The 13,705-nt window shown below is 38.8% G+C and overlaps 1 protein-coding gene across 1 annotated transcript in view; it reads right to left on the bottom strand.

Moving 5' to 3' along the window:
• Positions 1-7,215: 7,215 nt before the first annotated feature.
• The window catches only part of ACOT7 (acyl-CoA thioesterase 7), a 1,060,649-nt gene continuing 1,054,159 nt past the window's right edge, over positions 7,216-13,705 (bottom strand). Inside the window, exon 9 of the mRNA XM_053690394.1 lies at positions 7,216-10,490. Coding sequence (XP_053546369.1) covers positions 10,386-10,490 — 105 coding nt within the window. The 3' untranslated portion in view covers positions 7,216-10,385. The remainder of the gene's footprint in view (positions 10,491-13,705) is intronic.

Consider the following 13,705-nt stretch of genomic DNA (forward strand, 5'->3'; position numbering starts at 1 on the left):
ACGAGTCCACGGATTCATCCTTTACTTGTGGGATATGATCCTTCCTAATAGGAAGTGGCAAAGAGCACCACAGCAGAGCTGTCTATATAGCTCCTCCCTTAGCTCCACCCCCCCCAGTCATTCGACCGAAGGTACAGGAAGAAAAAGGAGAAACTACAAGGTGCAGAGGTGACTGAAGTTTAAATAAAAAAAATATAATCTGTCTTAAAATGACAGGGCGGGCTGTGGACTCGTCTTACCATAGAAGAAATTAATTTATCAGGTAAGCATAAATGTACTTTTCTTCTATACTTTTTCTCCCAAAAATAGCCTCTGAAGAAGCAAAGGTATCAAATTTGTAAAATTTGGAAAAGGTATGAAGCGAAGACCAAGTCGCAACCTTACAAATCTGTTCAACAGAAGCATAATTTTTAAAAGCCCATGTGGAAGCCACCGCTCTAGTAGAGTGAGCTGTAATTCTTCAGGAGGCTGCTGTCCAGCAGTCTTGTATGCCAAACGGATTATGCTTTTCGCTGGCAAGTAAAACTTCAAAGCATGAACCACATCCAAGTTGTGCAACAGACGCTCCTTCTGAGAAGGAGGATTAGGACACAGAGAAGGAACAACAATTTCATGATTGATATTCCTATTAGTAACAACCTTAGGAAGGAATCCAGGTTTGGTACGCAAAACCACCTTATCAGCATGGAAAAAGAAATAAGGCGAGTCGCATTGCAATGCAGATAGTTCAGAAACTCTTCGAGCCGAAGAGATAGCAACTAAAAACAGAACTTTCCAAGATAGAAGCTTAATATCTATGGAATGCATAGGTTCAAACGGAACCCCTTGAAGAACTTTAAGAACTAAATTCAAACTCCATGGCGGAGCAACAGGTTTAAACACAGGCTTGATTCTAACTAAAGCCTGACAGAACGACTGAACGTCTGGAACATAGGCCAGACATTTGTGCAGTAGAATTGATAAAGCAGATATCTGTCCCTTTAAGGAACTAGCTGAAAGCCCCTTCTCCAATCCTTCTTGGAGAAAGGACAAAATCCTAGGAATCCTGATCTTACTCCATGAGTAGCCTTTGGATTCGCACCAATAAAGATATTTACGCCATATCTTATGATAAATTTTCCTGGTGACAGGCTTTCGAGCCTGAATCGAGGTACCTATGACCGACTCCGAGAAACCCCGTTTGGATAAGATCAAGCGTTCAATCTCCAAGCAGTCAGCCGCAGAGAAACTAGATTTGGATGCTGGAACGGACCTTGAATCAGAAGGTCCTGTCTCAGTGGCAGAGTCCATGCTGGAAGAGATGACATGTCCACCAGGTCTGCATACCAAGTCCTGCGTGGCCACGCAGGTGCTATCAAAATCACCAAAGCTCTCCTGTTTGATTCTGGCAATAAAACGAGGAAGGAGAGGAAATGGTGGAAACACATAAGCCAGGTTGAACGACCAGGGTACTGCTAGAGCATCTATCAGTACTGCCTGAGGATCCCTTGACCTGGACCCGTAACGAGGAAGTTTGGCATTCTGACGAGACGCCATCAGATCCAATTCTGGTGTGCCCCATTGCCGAATCAATTGTGCAAACACCTCCGGATGGAGTTCCCACTCCCCCGGATGAAAAGTCTGACGACTTAGAAAATCTGCTTCCCAGTTCTCCACTCCTGGGATATAGATTGCTGATAGATGGCAAGAGTGAGTCTCTGCCCTTCAAATTATTTTGGTAACCTCTATCATCGCTAGAGAACTCTTTGTTCCACCCTGATGATTGATATATGCTACAGTCGTGATATTGTCCGACTGGAATCTTATGAATCTGGCAGACGCCAGCTGAGGCCACGCCTGAAGCGCATTGAATATCGCTCTCAGTTCTAGAATATTTATCGAGAGGAGAGCCTCCTCCTGAGTCCACAAACCCTGTGCTTTCAGGGAATTCCAGACTGCACCCCAGCCCAATAGGCTGGCGTCCGTTGTCACTATGACCCACGCTGGCCTGCGGAAACACATTCCCTTGGACAGATGATCCTGTGACAACCACCAAAGAAGAGAGACTCTGGTCTCTTGATCCAGATTTATCTGAGGAAATAAATCTGCATAATCCCCATTCCACTGTTTGAGCATGCATAGTTTCAGTGGTCTGAGATGCAAGTGAGCAAACGGAACTATGTCCATTGCCGCTACTATTAAGCTGATCACCTCCATACACTAAGCCACTGACGGCCGAGGAATGGAATGAAGAGCTCGGCAGATGGATAAAATCTTTGATTTCCTGACCTCCGTCAGAAAAATTTTCATGTCCACCGAATCTATCAGAGTTCCCAGGAATGGAACTCTTGTGAGAGGGATAAGAACTCTTTTTTACGTTCACCTTCCACCCGTGAGATCTTAGAAAAGCCAACACGATGTCCGTGTGATACTTGGCTAGTTGGTAAGTCGACACCTGGATTAAGATATCATCCAGATAGGGCGCCACAGCTATGCCCCGCGGCCTTAGAACCGCCAGAAGGGACCCTAGCACCTTTGTGAAAATTCTGGGAGCTGTGGCCAACCCGAAGGGAAGAGCCACAAACTGGTAATGCTTGTCCAGAAAGGCGAACCCGAGGAACTGGTGATGATCTTTGTGGATAGGGATGTGTAGATACGCATCCTTTAAATCCACGGTGGTCATATATTGACCTTCCTGGATCATTGGGAAAATAGTCTGAATGGTCTCCATCTTGAAGGATGGGACTGTGAGGAATTTGTTTAGAATCTTGAGATCCAAAATTGGTCTGAAGGTTCCCTCTTTTTTGGGAACCACAAACAGATGGGAGTAGAACCCTTGCCCCTGTTCTGTTTTCGGAACTGGGCAGATCACTCCCATGGTATAAAGGTCTTCTATACAGCGTAAGAACGCCTCTCTTTTTGGCTGGTTTACAGACAATTGAGAAAGATGGAATCTCCCCCTTGGGGGAGAATCTTTGAAATCCAGAAGATACCCCTGGGTAACGATTTCCAAAAGCCCAGGAGTCCTGAACATCTCTTGCCCAAGCCTGAGCAAAGAGAGAAAGTCTGCCCCCTACTAGATCCGGTCCCGGATCGGGGGCTACCCCTTCATGCTGTCTTGGTGGCAGCAGCGGACTTCTTGGCCTGTTTACCCTTGTTCCAAGTCTGATTAGGTCTCCAGACTGACTTGGATTGAGCAAAATTCCCCTCTTGTTTTGCGGCAGGGGAAAAGTTAGAGGGACCACCTTTGAAGCTCCGAAAGGAACGAAAATTATTTTGTTTGGTCCTCATCTTATTCGTCTTATCCTGAGGAAGGGCATGGCCTTTTCCTCCAGTGATGTCTGAAATGATCTCTTTCAGTTCAGGCCCGAATAGGGTCTTACCCTTGAAAGGGATGTCTAACAGCTTAGCTTTTGATGACACATCAGCAGACCAGGACTTAAGCCATAACGCTCTACGCGTTAAAATGGCAAAACCTGAATTTTTCGCCGCTAATTTAGCCAGTTGAAAAGCGGCATCTGTAATGAAAGAATTAGCTAGCTTGAGAGCCCTAATTCTATCCAGAATATCATCTAATGGGGTCTCAACCTGAAGAGCCTCCTCCAGAGCCTCAAACCAAAAGGACGCTGCAGTAGTTACAGGAACAATGCACGCTATAGGCTGGAGAAGAAAACAAATATTTTCTTCAGGAGACCCTCTAATTTTTTATCCATAGGATCTTTGAAAGCACAACTGTCCTCAATAGGTATAGTTGTATGCTTGGCCAGGGTAGAAATAGCTCCCTCCACCTTAGTGACCGTCTGCCACGAGTCCCGCATGGTGTCTGATATGGGAAACATTTTCTTAAAAGTAGGAGGGGGAGCGAACGGAATACCTGGTCTATCCCACTCCTTAGTAACAATGTCCGAAATCCTCTTAGGGACCGGAAAAACATCAGTGTAGGCAGGAACCTCTAGAAATCTGTCCATTTTACACAATTTCTCTGGAACTACAATAGGGTCACAATCATCCAGAGTCGCTAAAACCGCCCTGAGCAATAAGCGGAGGTGTTCTAGTTTAAATTTAAAAGCCGTCATATCTGAGTCTGTCTGAGTGAACATATTTCCTGAATCAGAAATCTTTCCCTCAGCCAGCAAATCCCTCACCCCCAACTCAGAGCATTGTGAGGGTATATCGGATATGGCTAATAAAGCGTCAGAGGGCTCAGCGTTTGTTCTCACACCAGACCTACTGCGCTTCCCCTGCAACCCAGGCAGATTAGATAAAACCTCTGTGAGGGTAGTATTCATAACTGCGGCCATATCTTGCAGGGTGAAAGAATTAAGACGCACTAGAAGTACTTGGCGTCGCTTGTGCGGGCGTTAACGGTTGTGACACTTGGGGAGAATTAGATGGCATAACCTGATTCCCTTCTGACTGAGAATCATCCTGCGACATACTTTTAGTAGCTAAAATATGTTCTTTACAATTTATTGACCTTTCAGTGCATGAGGGGCACATTCTAAGTGGAGGTTCCACAATGGCTTCTAAACATATTGAACATTGACTTCCCTCAATGTCAGACATGTTGAACAGGCTAGTAATGACTACAAACAAGCATGAAAACACTTTATTTAGTGAAAAAAATAACAATCTTAAAAAACGGTACTGCGCCTTTAAGAAAAAAAAAACATACACGTTCTGCAAAACAGCCTAAACATGCACCAAATTTTCTAAATTTTGTAAGCAAACACAATATATGCAGTTAAGATTTCCCCACAAGGTATTTTAACAATTAACCCTTTAATGTGCAAACCGGATTGAAAATAGGCCCAGATCCGGAAAAAAAAACACCCTCAGCACCTTGCCACAGCCCTGCTGTGGCCCTACCTGCCCTCAGGGATAGTAAATGTGGGGTTAAAGCTTCGATTTGGCCCAAAACATGCACCAGGGCCCTCAGGAGTTAGAGCTTGCTGCTTGCTGAGAGAAACTAACTGCGCATCTGAGGCGCAAAAATAGGCCCCGCCCATCTCACTCGATGTCTCCAGCCTCAAAGAACCGCACCAGAGCGGTTATAACTAGCCATGTGGGTTCTGAGACCCAGAAATTAAGCCATGTGTGCCCTCAATAAAGTTACCCAAAACGTTATTGCCCACAAAATGTTAAGCACTCCCAGATCATAAAAACGTTTGCCCACAAACATTTACAAGTCAGTGTCAACCATATTTGTAATTGGCCCCTTATGAAAGCTTAGTAATGCCCTTCTTATTAGCTCTAGGATTACTGCTTACCCTTACCCTCCTGGGTACAATGTCAGCCTTTCTGAAATACACAGTCTCTCCAGAAAAAAATATGACTCAACATACCTCACTGCTGCATAGCATGAAACCGTTCCTCACACTGAAGTTTCCTGTACTCCTCAGCCTCTGTGGGAACAGCAATGGATCTTAGTTACAAATGCTAAGATCATCATCCTCCAGGCAGCAGTCTTCATCCATCTGCTGCCTGAGAGTAAATAGTACACACCGGTACCATTTAAAATAACAAACTCTTGCTTGAAGAAATTAAAAAACTAATTTTTTATCACCTCTTTCACTTAACCCTTCCTAGTACTTAGAGTAGGCAAAGAGAATGACTGGGGGTGGAGCTAAGGGAGGAGCTATATAGACAGCTCTGCTGTGGTGCTCTTTGCCACTTCCTGTTACGAAGGATAATATCCCACAAGGATGAATCCGTGGACTCGTCTTACCTTATAGAAGAAAGGCAAATTTGATGATAAAAGTAAATTGGAAAGTTGATTAAAATTACATGTCCTATCTGAATAATGAAAGTTAAATTTTGACTTGACTGTCCCTTTAAAAGGGCACTAAATTAAACTTTCATGATTCAGATAGAGGATGCAGTTTTTAAAATCTTAGTCTTAGGCACTTTGTGGCAGCAGTATTTGCAGCAAAATTATACATTGTTGCAAACACTGCTGCCATAGAGTGCTAAAAATATGTGCACACTTCTGCGCTCCTATGACTCTACCTATGTTTACTCTTCAACAAAGGATACCATAAAAATGAAGGAAACTGGATAATATAATCAAATTGTAAAGTTTTTTTTTAGGGAGCAATAAAGTAAAAATTAAACTTTCATGATACAGATAGAGAATGCAATATAAAACAACTTTCCAATTCAATTCCATTATCTAAATGTGCACAATCTTTTGGTATGCACAATTTCTGAGGCATCAGCTCCTACTGAGCATGTGCAAGAATTCACAGAATATACAGTACATATATGCATTTTGTTATTTGCTGACGGCTGTCACATGATGGAATAGGAAGTAAAATGGAACAAACTTTGAAATTTGTCATTAAAAAAATCTACTACTCATTAAAAATGTTGAACATTTTTATTATACATTTGTTGATAATGCAAATCTACTGTGCTCATCGGTCCTTTAATTGGATGCTCTGTCTGAATCGTGAAAAGTTACAGTTTCACTTTAGTGCCCCTTTAACAAAAACCTTTAGATTTATAAAGATATAAAGGGGAATGAAATAGATACAAGTAGCCCTCAGTTTACGCCGGGGTTAGGTTCCAGAAGGAATGGTTGTAAATCGAAACCGTTGTAAATTGAAGCCCAGTTTATAATGTAAGTCAATGGGAAGTGAGGGAGATAGGTTCCAGGCCCCTCTAAAAATTGTCATAAGTAACACCTAAAACATTATTTTAAAAGCTTTGAAATGAAGACTTTAAATGCTAGACAGCATTATAAACCTAATAAAATATCACACAACACAGAATATATAATTTAACTAAATTAAATGAACAAAAACATTTGCTAAATAGCATTATAAACCCAATAAAATAATCACACAACACATACTTCACTTGCATTTTTCTGCAAACAGTTCTTTCTATGCATTCCAATCTGGACTGAGTTATAGACAGGAAGATCTTGTTCCTTTGAAATTTGCTCGATAGCTCAGGTCTGGTTAAACTGATTAACTTCAGCTTGCTTGGCTTTGCTGCAACACAAGCGGACAGCTCCACCTACTATTTCTTTTAATAAATACCTTGAAAACATATAATGATAAATATTTAAGTAGTATTAAAGATGTTAGCTATGCTGAAATTTGGCTGTATAAACAAAATATTTTTAGATAAAGTTACATTATTAACCAATGGAAATTCTCCATTTTCTAAAAATAATCATTACGAAATACATCTGTGAATACATGTGAAGAAATGAATGAGTCACTTGCATTCATTTTCCAGCTTTTAATATTTTTATTTTCATTCTTAACAGAACAAGCTCAATTTAATACATTTTAATACGTTCTAGTTTCAACATTAAAACAGATTGCCCTGACTATATTTGATAGTTTTACCGATAATTGACATTTTTATGTTTTTGATCAGTCCACTTGACACCATTAAACCAGCAATATTTAAAGGGTCATAAAACCAATTTTTTTCTTTCATGATTCAGATAAAGCATACCATTTTAAAAAAGTTTCCAATTTACTTCTATGATCAAATTTGCTCCGTTCTTTTGTTATTCTTGATTGAAAAGAGATCTAGATACACTCCTGAGTATAACAAGAAAATGAATAAAATTAGAAGTAAATTGGAAATTTGTTTAAAATTGTATATTCTATCTGAATCATGAAAGAAAAAAATAAATAAATTGGGTTTTATGTCCCTTTAAACACAACCCTCCAATGTAACAATAGTTTTGGATTATGGATTATCTTTGCTGGAAAAAATGCAGTATAAATTGCATTAAATTACTTCCAGCAGGGCTAACCCTAAAACCAGAGCCGTAGGACTATGTTAAGGACTGTACTTGGGCACCGTGCATTACACTATATATAAATATTTTACATTCCTTACAACAACCTTTAAATTTTATTACAACAAATTATTAACATTCTGAAAGCAGTTTTTTCATGTCTATGTCTCAAGAAAAATAATCATTTGGTAAGGTGGTCATATTGCCGCTTTAAAACAGGACACATGAAAAATACATATGTCAGGGTTCTTATAATGGAACATTATGCAAAAAACAGCCCTGACATATGTATTTTTTCATGTGTCCTGTGTTAAAGAGGAAATATATCCACCCTACCATTTGGCAACAGTGCAACAATCAACTATATAACTGTCCTTAATCATGCATTGGATGTCATACTACCATTATTCGTCCTAAGGTCTAAGGGGGTTTAAACCTACCATGTACAGTACAGGTGAAAGCAGCTAAAGTAAGCGCTTTGGTAACTGCATAGATACTACTGCTTGTTAAAAGAAAAGGAAATGTGAATTGAGCACCCTGAGCAAGCAAGAGAATATATAGCACACATTTCAAGACATTGTGGGGTGAGGCAATGAAAAGGTGAACCAATATGATTTTGTCATTATACCTTGCAGTCAATAATGAAATCTTAAAAAGAGATGGTAAAATCCTAGCGTTTTTTAAACCAGTGCTATAAATAAAGGGAACTTTCAGTCATGAAGTATAAAAAACTTTAATCTGAAAGTTCCTTTATTTGCCGTGAGTTTATGCTGACCTGAGTAACTCAGACTGCCCACTGCAAAATGCTATTTTGCGATGAGGTGAAATTTCCACCTCTTAGCCAATAGCTGTGCTTGCCCTTTGGCTACCATGCTATTGGATAAGAGGTGGAAACACCACCTTATTGATGAAATATTATTTTGTGGTGGGTGGTCGGAAGCGCTCAGCTCAGCATAAACTTGCTGCAAATAAATGAACTTTCAGCATTATTTTTTTTTTATACTTCATGACTGAAAGTCCCCTTTATTTATGGCACTGGTAAATCCTATAGTTTAAAGGGATAGTCCAGCCAAAATTGTAATCCACATGGATGCATTTAAGTTTTGAATAGAAGCATTTTTGTAATATACATATATAAGGAAAAAGGGTTCTAATAAAAGCTATAGCTGTTTTTTTAAATGTGTATTTAAGTATGCACTGTGCACCATCATTTTAAACACTATACTAAGGTGTTTGTATCATATGATAATGAACTAATTTGTTAATTGCTTACATGATACAAGCCCCACTGCTGTTCTGAGCAGCTGCAGTATTTAAAATGCTGGTACACTGACAATACCTAGCAATGGTTCACATGCACACACAGAGATAAATGCTAATTAAAACAGTGATAGCTTATACTAGAAACATTTTTTGCCAATGCATGTATATTACAAATGTGTATATTTTAAAGCTGTAATTCATCTGTGTACATTGAAATTTTGACCAGAATGTACCTTTAAAGAAAAATGTGGGATTTCATATCCCTTTAACAGGAAGTACGTATAGCAATGAGAACTAGAAGGAATGCAAATTAATAGTAAGTAGAAAAATGACACATCTATATTAGTTGCAAAATAAAAAAAAACCACTTTTTATCATAAGTAAAACAAACATATTAAAGGGACATGAAACCCAAATTCTTTATTTCATGATTTAGGAAGAGCATGCAATTTTAAACAACTTTCTAATTTACTTCTATTATCTAATTAGCTTCATACTCTAGATATTGTTTGCTGAAAAGCATATCTAGATAGGCTTAGTAGATGATGATTGGTAGCTTCTCATAGACACCTTGTGTGATTGGCTTACCCATGTGCATTGCTATTTCTTAACAAAGGATATCTGAAGAATGAAGCAATTTAGATAATAGAGGTAACTGAGAAAGTTGTTTAAAATTGCATTCTCTATCTGAATTATGAATGATAAAATTTAGGTTTAAAGGGACACTGAACCCAAATTTTTTCTTTTGTAATTCATAAAGAGCATGCAATTTTAAGCAAAATTCGAATTTACTCCTATTATCAATTTTTCTTCGTTCTCTTGCTATCATTATTTGAAAAAGAAGGCATCTAAGCTTTTTTTGGTTTCAGTACTCTGGACAGCACTTTTTTATTGGTGGATGAATTTATCCACCAATCAGCAAGGACAACCCAGGTTGTTCACCAAAAATGGGCCGGCATCTAAACTTACATTCTTGCATTTCAAATAAAGATACCAAGAGAATGAAGAAAATTTGATAATAGGAGTAAATTAGAAAGTTGCTTAAAATGTCATGCTCAATCTGAATCACGAAAGAAAAATTTTGGGTACAGTGTCCCTTTAAGATGTTGCTCTTATGAAAAACTCTGGAGTACAATGTCCCTTTAAATTTTTGAGCTAGAGATCCAATATTTTTAAATCCATCTGCTATTCCTATATTCAATGTCTGACTCTTTCCAACTAATTAATCAGTAAGGCATTTCTGTAGGAAAAAAGTGCAAAGCATAAATGATATCACGTACACAGTTACATCACATAACACTGTTTCTCAAATTGATAATTCTGGTGGCTTTTTAAATATCATTTCCTGGGGCTGTCAACTAATACTTTAATAAAACCCTCATTGTTGGGTCAGAGATTGTGTATGCGCCTGTCGTTTGGCTTTTGTTTGCAGATAGCGTCCTTTTCCTTCTTCAAAGCGTTTCTTTTCTTCATCGCTTTCAATCTGTATTTGGAAAAAAAAGAAAGAAATCAAAGTAAAAGGATTAGATGGTAATAGAAATTGGGAGAATGCTTAATAAGTCAAAAAGCAAATCTGAGATTAAATTTTAAATACAATTGTTTTGATCTAACATAGTTTACACAAAGTTTTTATTTTCACATATAAAATTAAAGGGACACTGAACCCAATTTTTTTCTTTCGTGATTCAGAACTTTCTAATTTACTCTTGTTATCAAATTTTCTTCAATCTTTTGGTATCTTTATTTGAAATGCAAGAACGTAAGTTTAGATGCCGGCCCATTTTTGGTGAACAACCTGGGTTGTTCTTGCTAATTGGTGGATAAATTCATCCACCAATAAAAAAGTGCTGTCCAGAGGCTGAACCAAAAAATAAGCTTAGATGCCTTCTTTTTCAGATAAAGATAGCAAGTGAACGAAGAAAAATTGATACTAGGAGTAAATTAGAAAGTTGCTTAAAATTTCATGCTCTGTCTGAATCACAAAAGAAAAAATTGGGTTCAGTGTCCATTTAAATATGCAGTCTTCAAAACTTCATAAGTTAATTTCTTTTAAAGGGACATGAAACCCCAAAAATGCCTTTCATGATTCAGATAGAGCATACAATTTGAAAAAAAACTTTCCAATTTACTTCTATTATCTAATTTGCTTAGTTCTCGTGGTATCCTTTGCTTAAAAACAAAGCTAGGTAGGCTCATGGGTCTGAAAGCTAGCTGCTGATTGGTGGTTGCAAAAATATGCCTCTTGTTACTGGCTTGGCAATGTGTTCAGCTAGCTCCCAGTAGTGCATTGCTGCTCCTTCAATAAAGGACATAAAGAGAATGGAGCAAAATTGATAATAGAAGTAAAGTTGTTTAAAACTTGTATGTAAGAACTTACCTGATAAATTCATTTCTTTCATATTAGCAAGAGTCCATGAGCTAGTGACGTATGGGATATACATTCCTACCAGGAGGGGCAAAGTTTCCCAAACCTCAAAATGCCTATAAATACACCCCTCACCACACCCACAAATCAGTTTAACGAATAGCCAAGAAGTGGGGTGATAAGAAAAAAGTGCGAAGCATAAATATAAGGAATTGGAATAATTGTGCTTTATACAAAAAAATCATAACCACCACAAAAAAAAAGGGTGGGCCTCATGGACTCTTGCTAATATGAAAGAAATGAATTTATCAGGTAAGTTCTTACATAAATTATGTTTTCTTTCATGTAATTAGCAAGAGTCCATGAGCTAGTGACGTATGGGATAATGACTTCCCAAGATGTGGATCTTCCACGCAAGAGTCACTAGAGAGGGAGGGATAAAATAAAGACAGCCAATTCCGCTGAAAAAAATCCACACCCAAAAATAAAGTTTAAATCTTATAAAGAAAAAAACTGAAAATATAAGCAGAAGATTCAAACTGAAACAGCTGCCTGAAGTACTTTTCTACCAAAGACAGCTTCAGAAGAAGAAAACACATCAAAATGGTAGAATTTAGTAAAAGTATGCAAAGAAGACCAAGTTGCTGCTTTGCAAATCTGATCAACCGAAGCTTCATTCCTAAACGCCCAGGAAGTAGAAACTGACCTAGTAGAATGATCTGATCCTTTGAGGCGGAGTTTTACCCGACTCGACATAAGCATGATGAATTTCAGATTTCAACCAAGATGCCAAAGAAATGGCAGAGGCCTTCTGACCTTTCCTAGAACCAGAAAAGATAACAAATAGACTAGAAGTCTTTCGGAAATTCTTAGTAGCTTCAACATAATATTTCAAAGCTCTAACTACATCCAAAGAATGCAATGATCTCTCCTTAGAATTCTTAGGATTAGGACACAATGAAGGAACCACAATTTCTCTACTAATGTTGTTAGAATTCACAACCTTAGGTAAAAATTTAAAAGAAGTTCGCAACACCGCCTTATCCTGATGAAAAATCAGAAAAGGAGACTCACAAGAAAGAGCAGATAATTCAGAAACTCTTCTGGCAGAAGAGATGGCCAAAAGGAACAAAACTTTCCAAGAAAGTAATTTAATGTCCAATGAATGCATAGGTTCAAACGGAGGAGCTTGAAGAGCCCCCAGAACCAAATTCAAACTCCAAGGAGGAGAAATTGACTTAATGACAGGTTTTATACGAACCAAAGCTTGTACAAAACAATGAATATCAGGAAGATTAGCAATCTTTCTGTGAAAAAAGAACAGAAAGAGCAGAGATTTGTCCTTTCAAGGAACTTGCAGACAAACCTTTATCCAAACCATCCTGAAGAAACTGTAAAATTCTCGGAATTCTAAAAGAATGCCAGGAAAAATGATGAGAAAGACACCAAGAAATATAAGTCTTCCAGACTCTATAATATATCTCCCTAGATACAGATTTATGAGCCTGTAACATAGTATTAATCACAGAGTCAGAGAAACCTCTTTGACTAAGAATCAAGCGTTCAATCTCCATACCTTTAAATTTAAGGATTTGAGATCCTGATGGAATAAAGGACCTTGCGACAGAAGGTCTGGCCTTAACGGAAGAGTCCACGGTTGGCAAGAGGCCATCCGGACAAGATCCGCATACCAAAACCTGTGAGGCCATGCTGGAGCTACCAGCAGAACAAACGAGCATTCTTTCAGAATCTTGGAGATTATTCTTGGAAGAAGAACTAAAGGCGGAAAGATATAGGCAGGATGATACTTCCAAGGAAGTGACAATGCATCCACTGCTTCCGCTTGAGGATCCCTGGATCTGGACAGATACCTGGGAAGTTTCTTGTTTAGATGAGAGGCCATCAGATCTATTTCTGGAAGTCCCCACATTTGAACAATCTGAAGAAATACCTCTGGGTGAAGAGACCATTCGCCCGGATGTAACGTTTGGCGACTGAGATAATCCGCTTCCCAATTGTCTATACCTGGGATATGAACCGCAGAAACTAGACAGGAGCTGGATTCCGCCCATACCAGAATTCGAGATACTTCTTTCATAGCCAGAGGACTGTGAGTCCCTCCTTGATGATTGATGTATGCCACAGTTGTGACATTGTCTGTCTGAAAACAAATGAACGATTCTCTCTTTAGAAGAGGCCAAGACTGAAGAGCTCTGAAAATTGCACGGAGTTCCAAAATATTGATCGGTAATCTCACCTCCTGAGATTCCCAAACCCCTTGTGCTGTCAGAGACCCCCACACAGCTCCCCAACCTGTAAGACTTGCATCTGTT

This window comes from Bombina bombina, chromosome 8 (assembly GCF_027579735.1).
Source record: "Bombina bombina isolate aBomBom1 chromosome 8, aBomBom1.pri, whole genome shotgun sequence".
NCBI classification, from domain to species: Eukaryota; Metazoa; Chordata; class Amphibia; order Anura; family Bombinatoridae; genus Bombina; species Bombina bombina.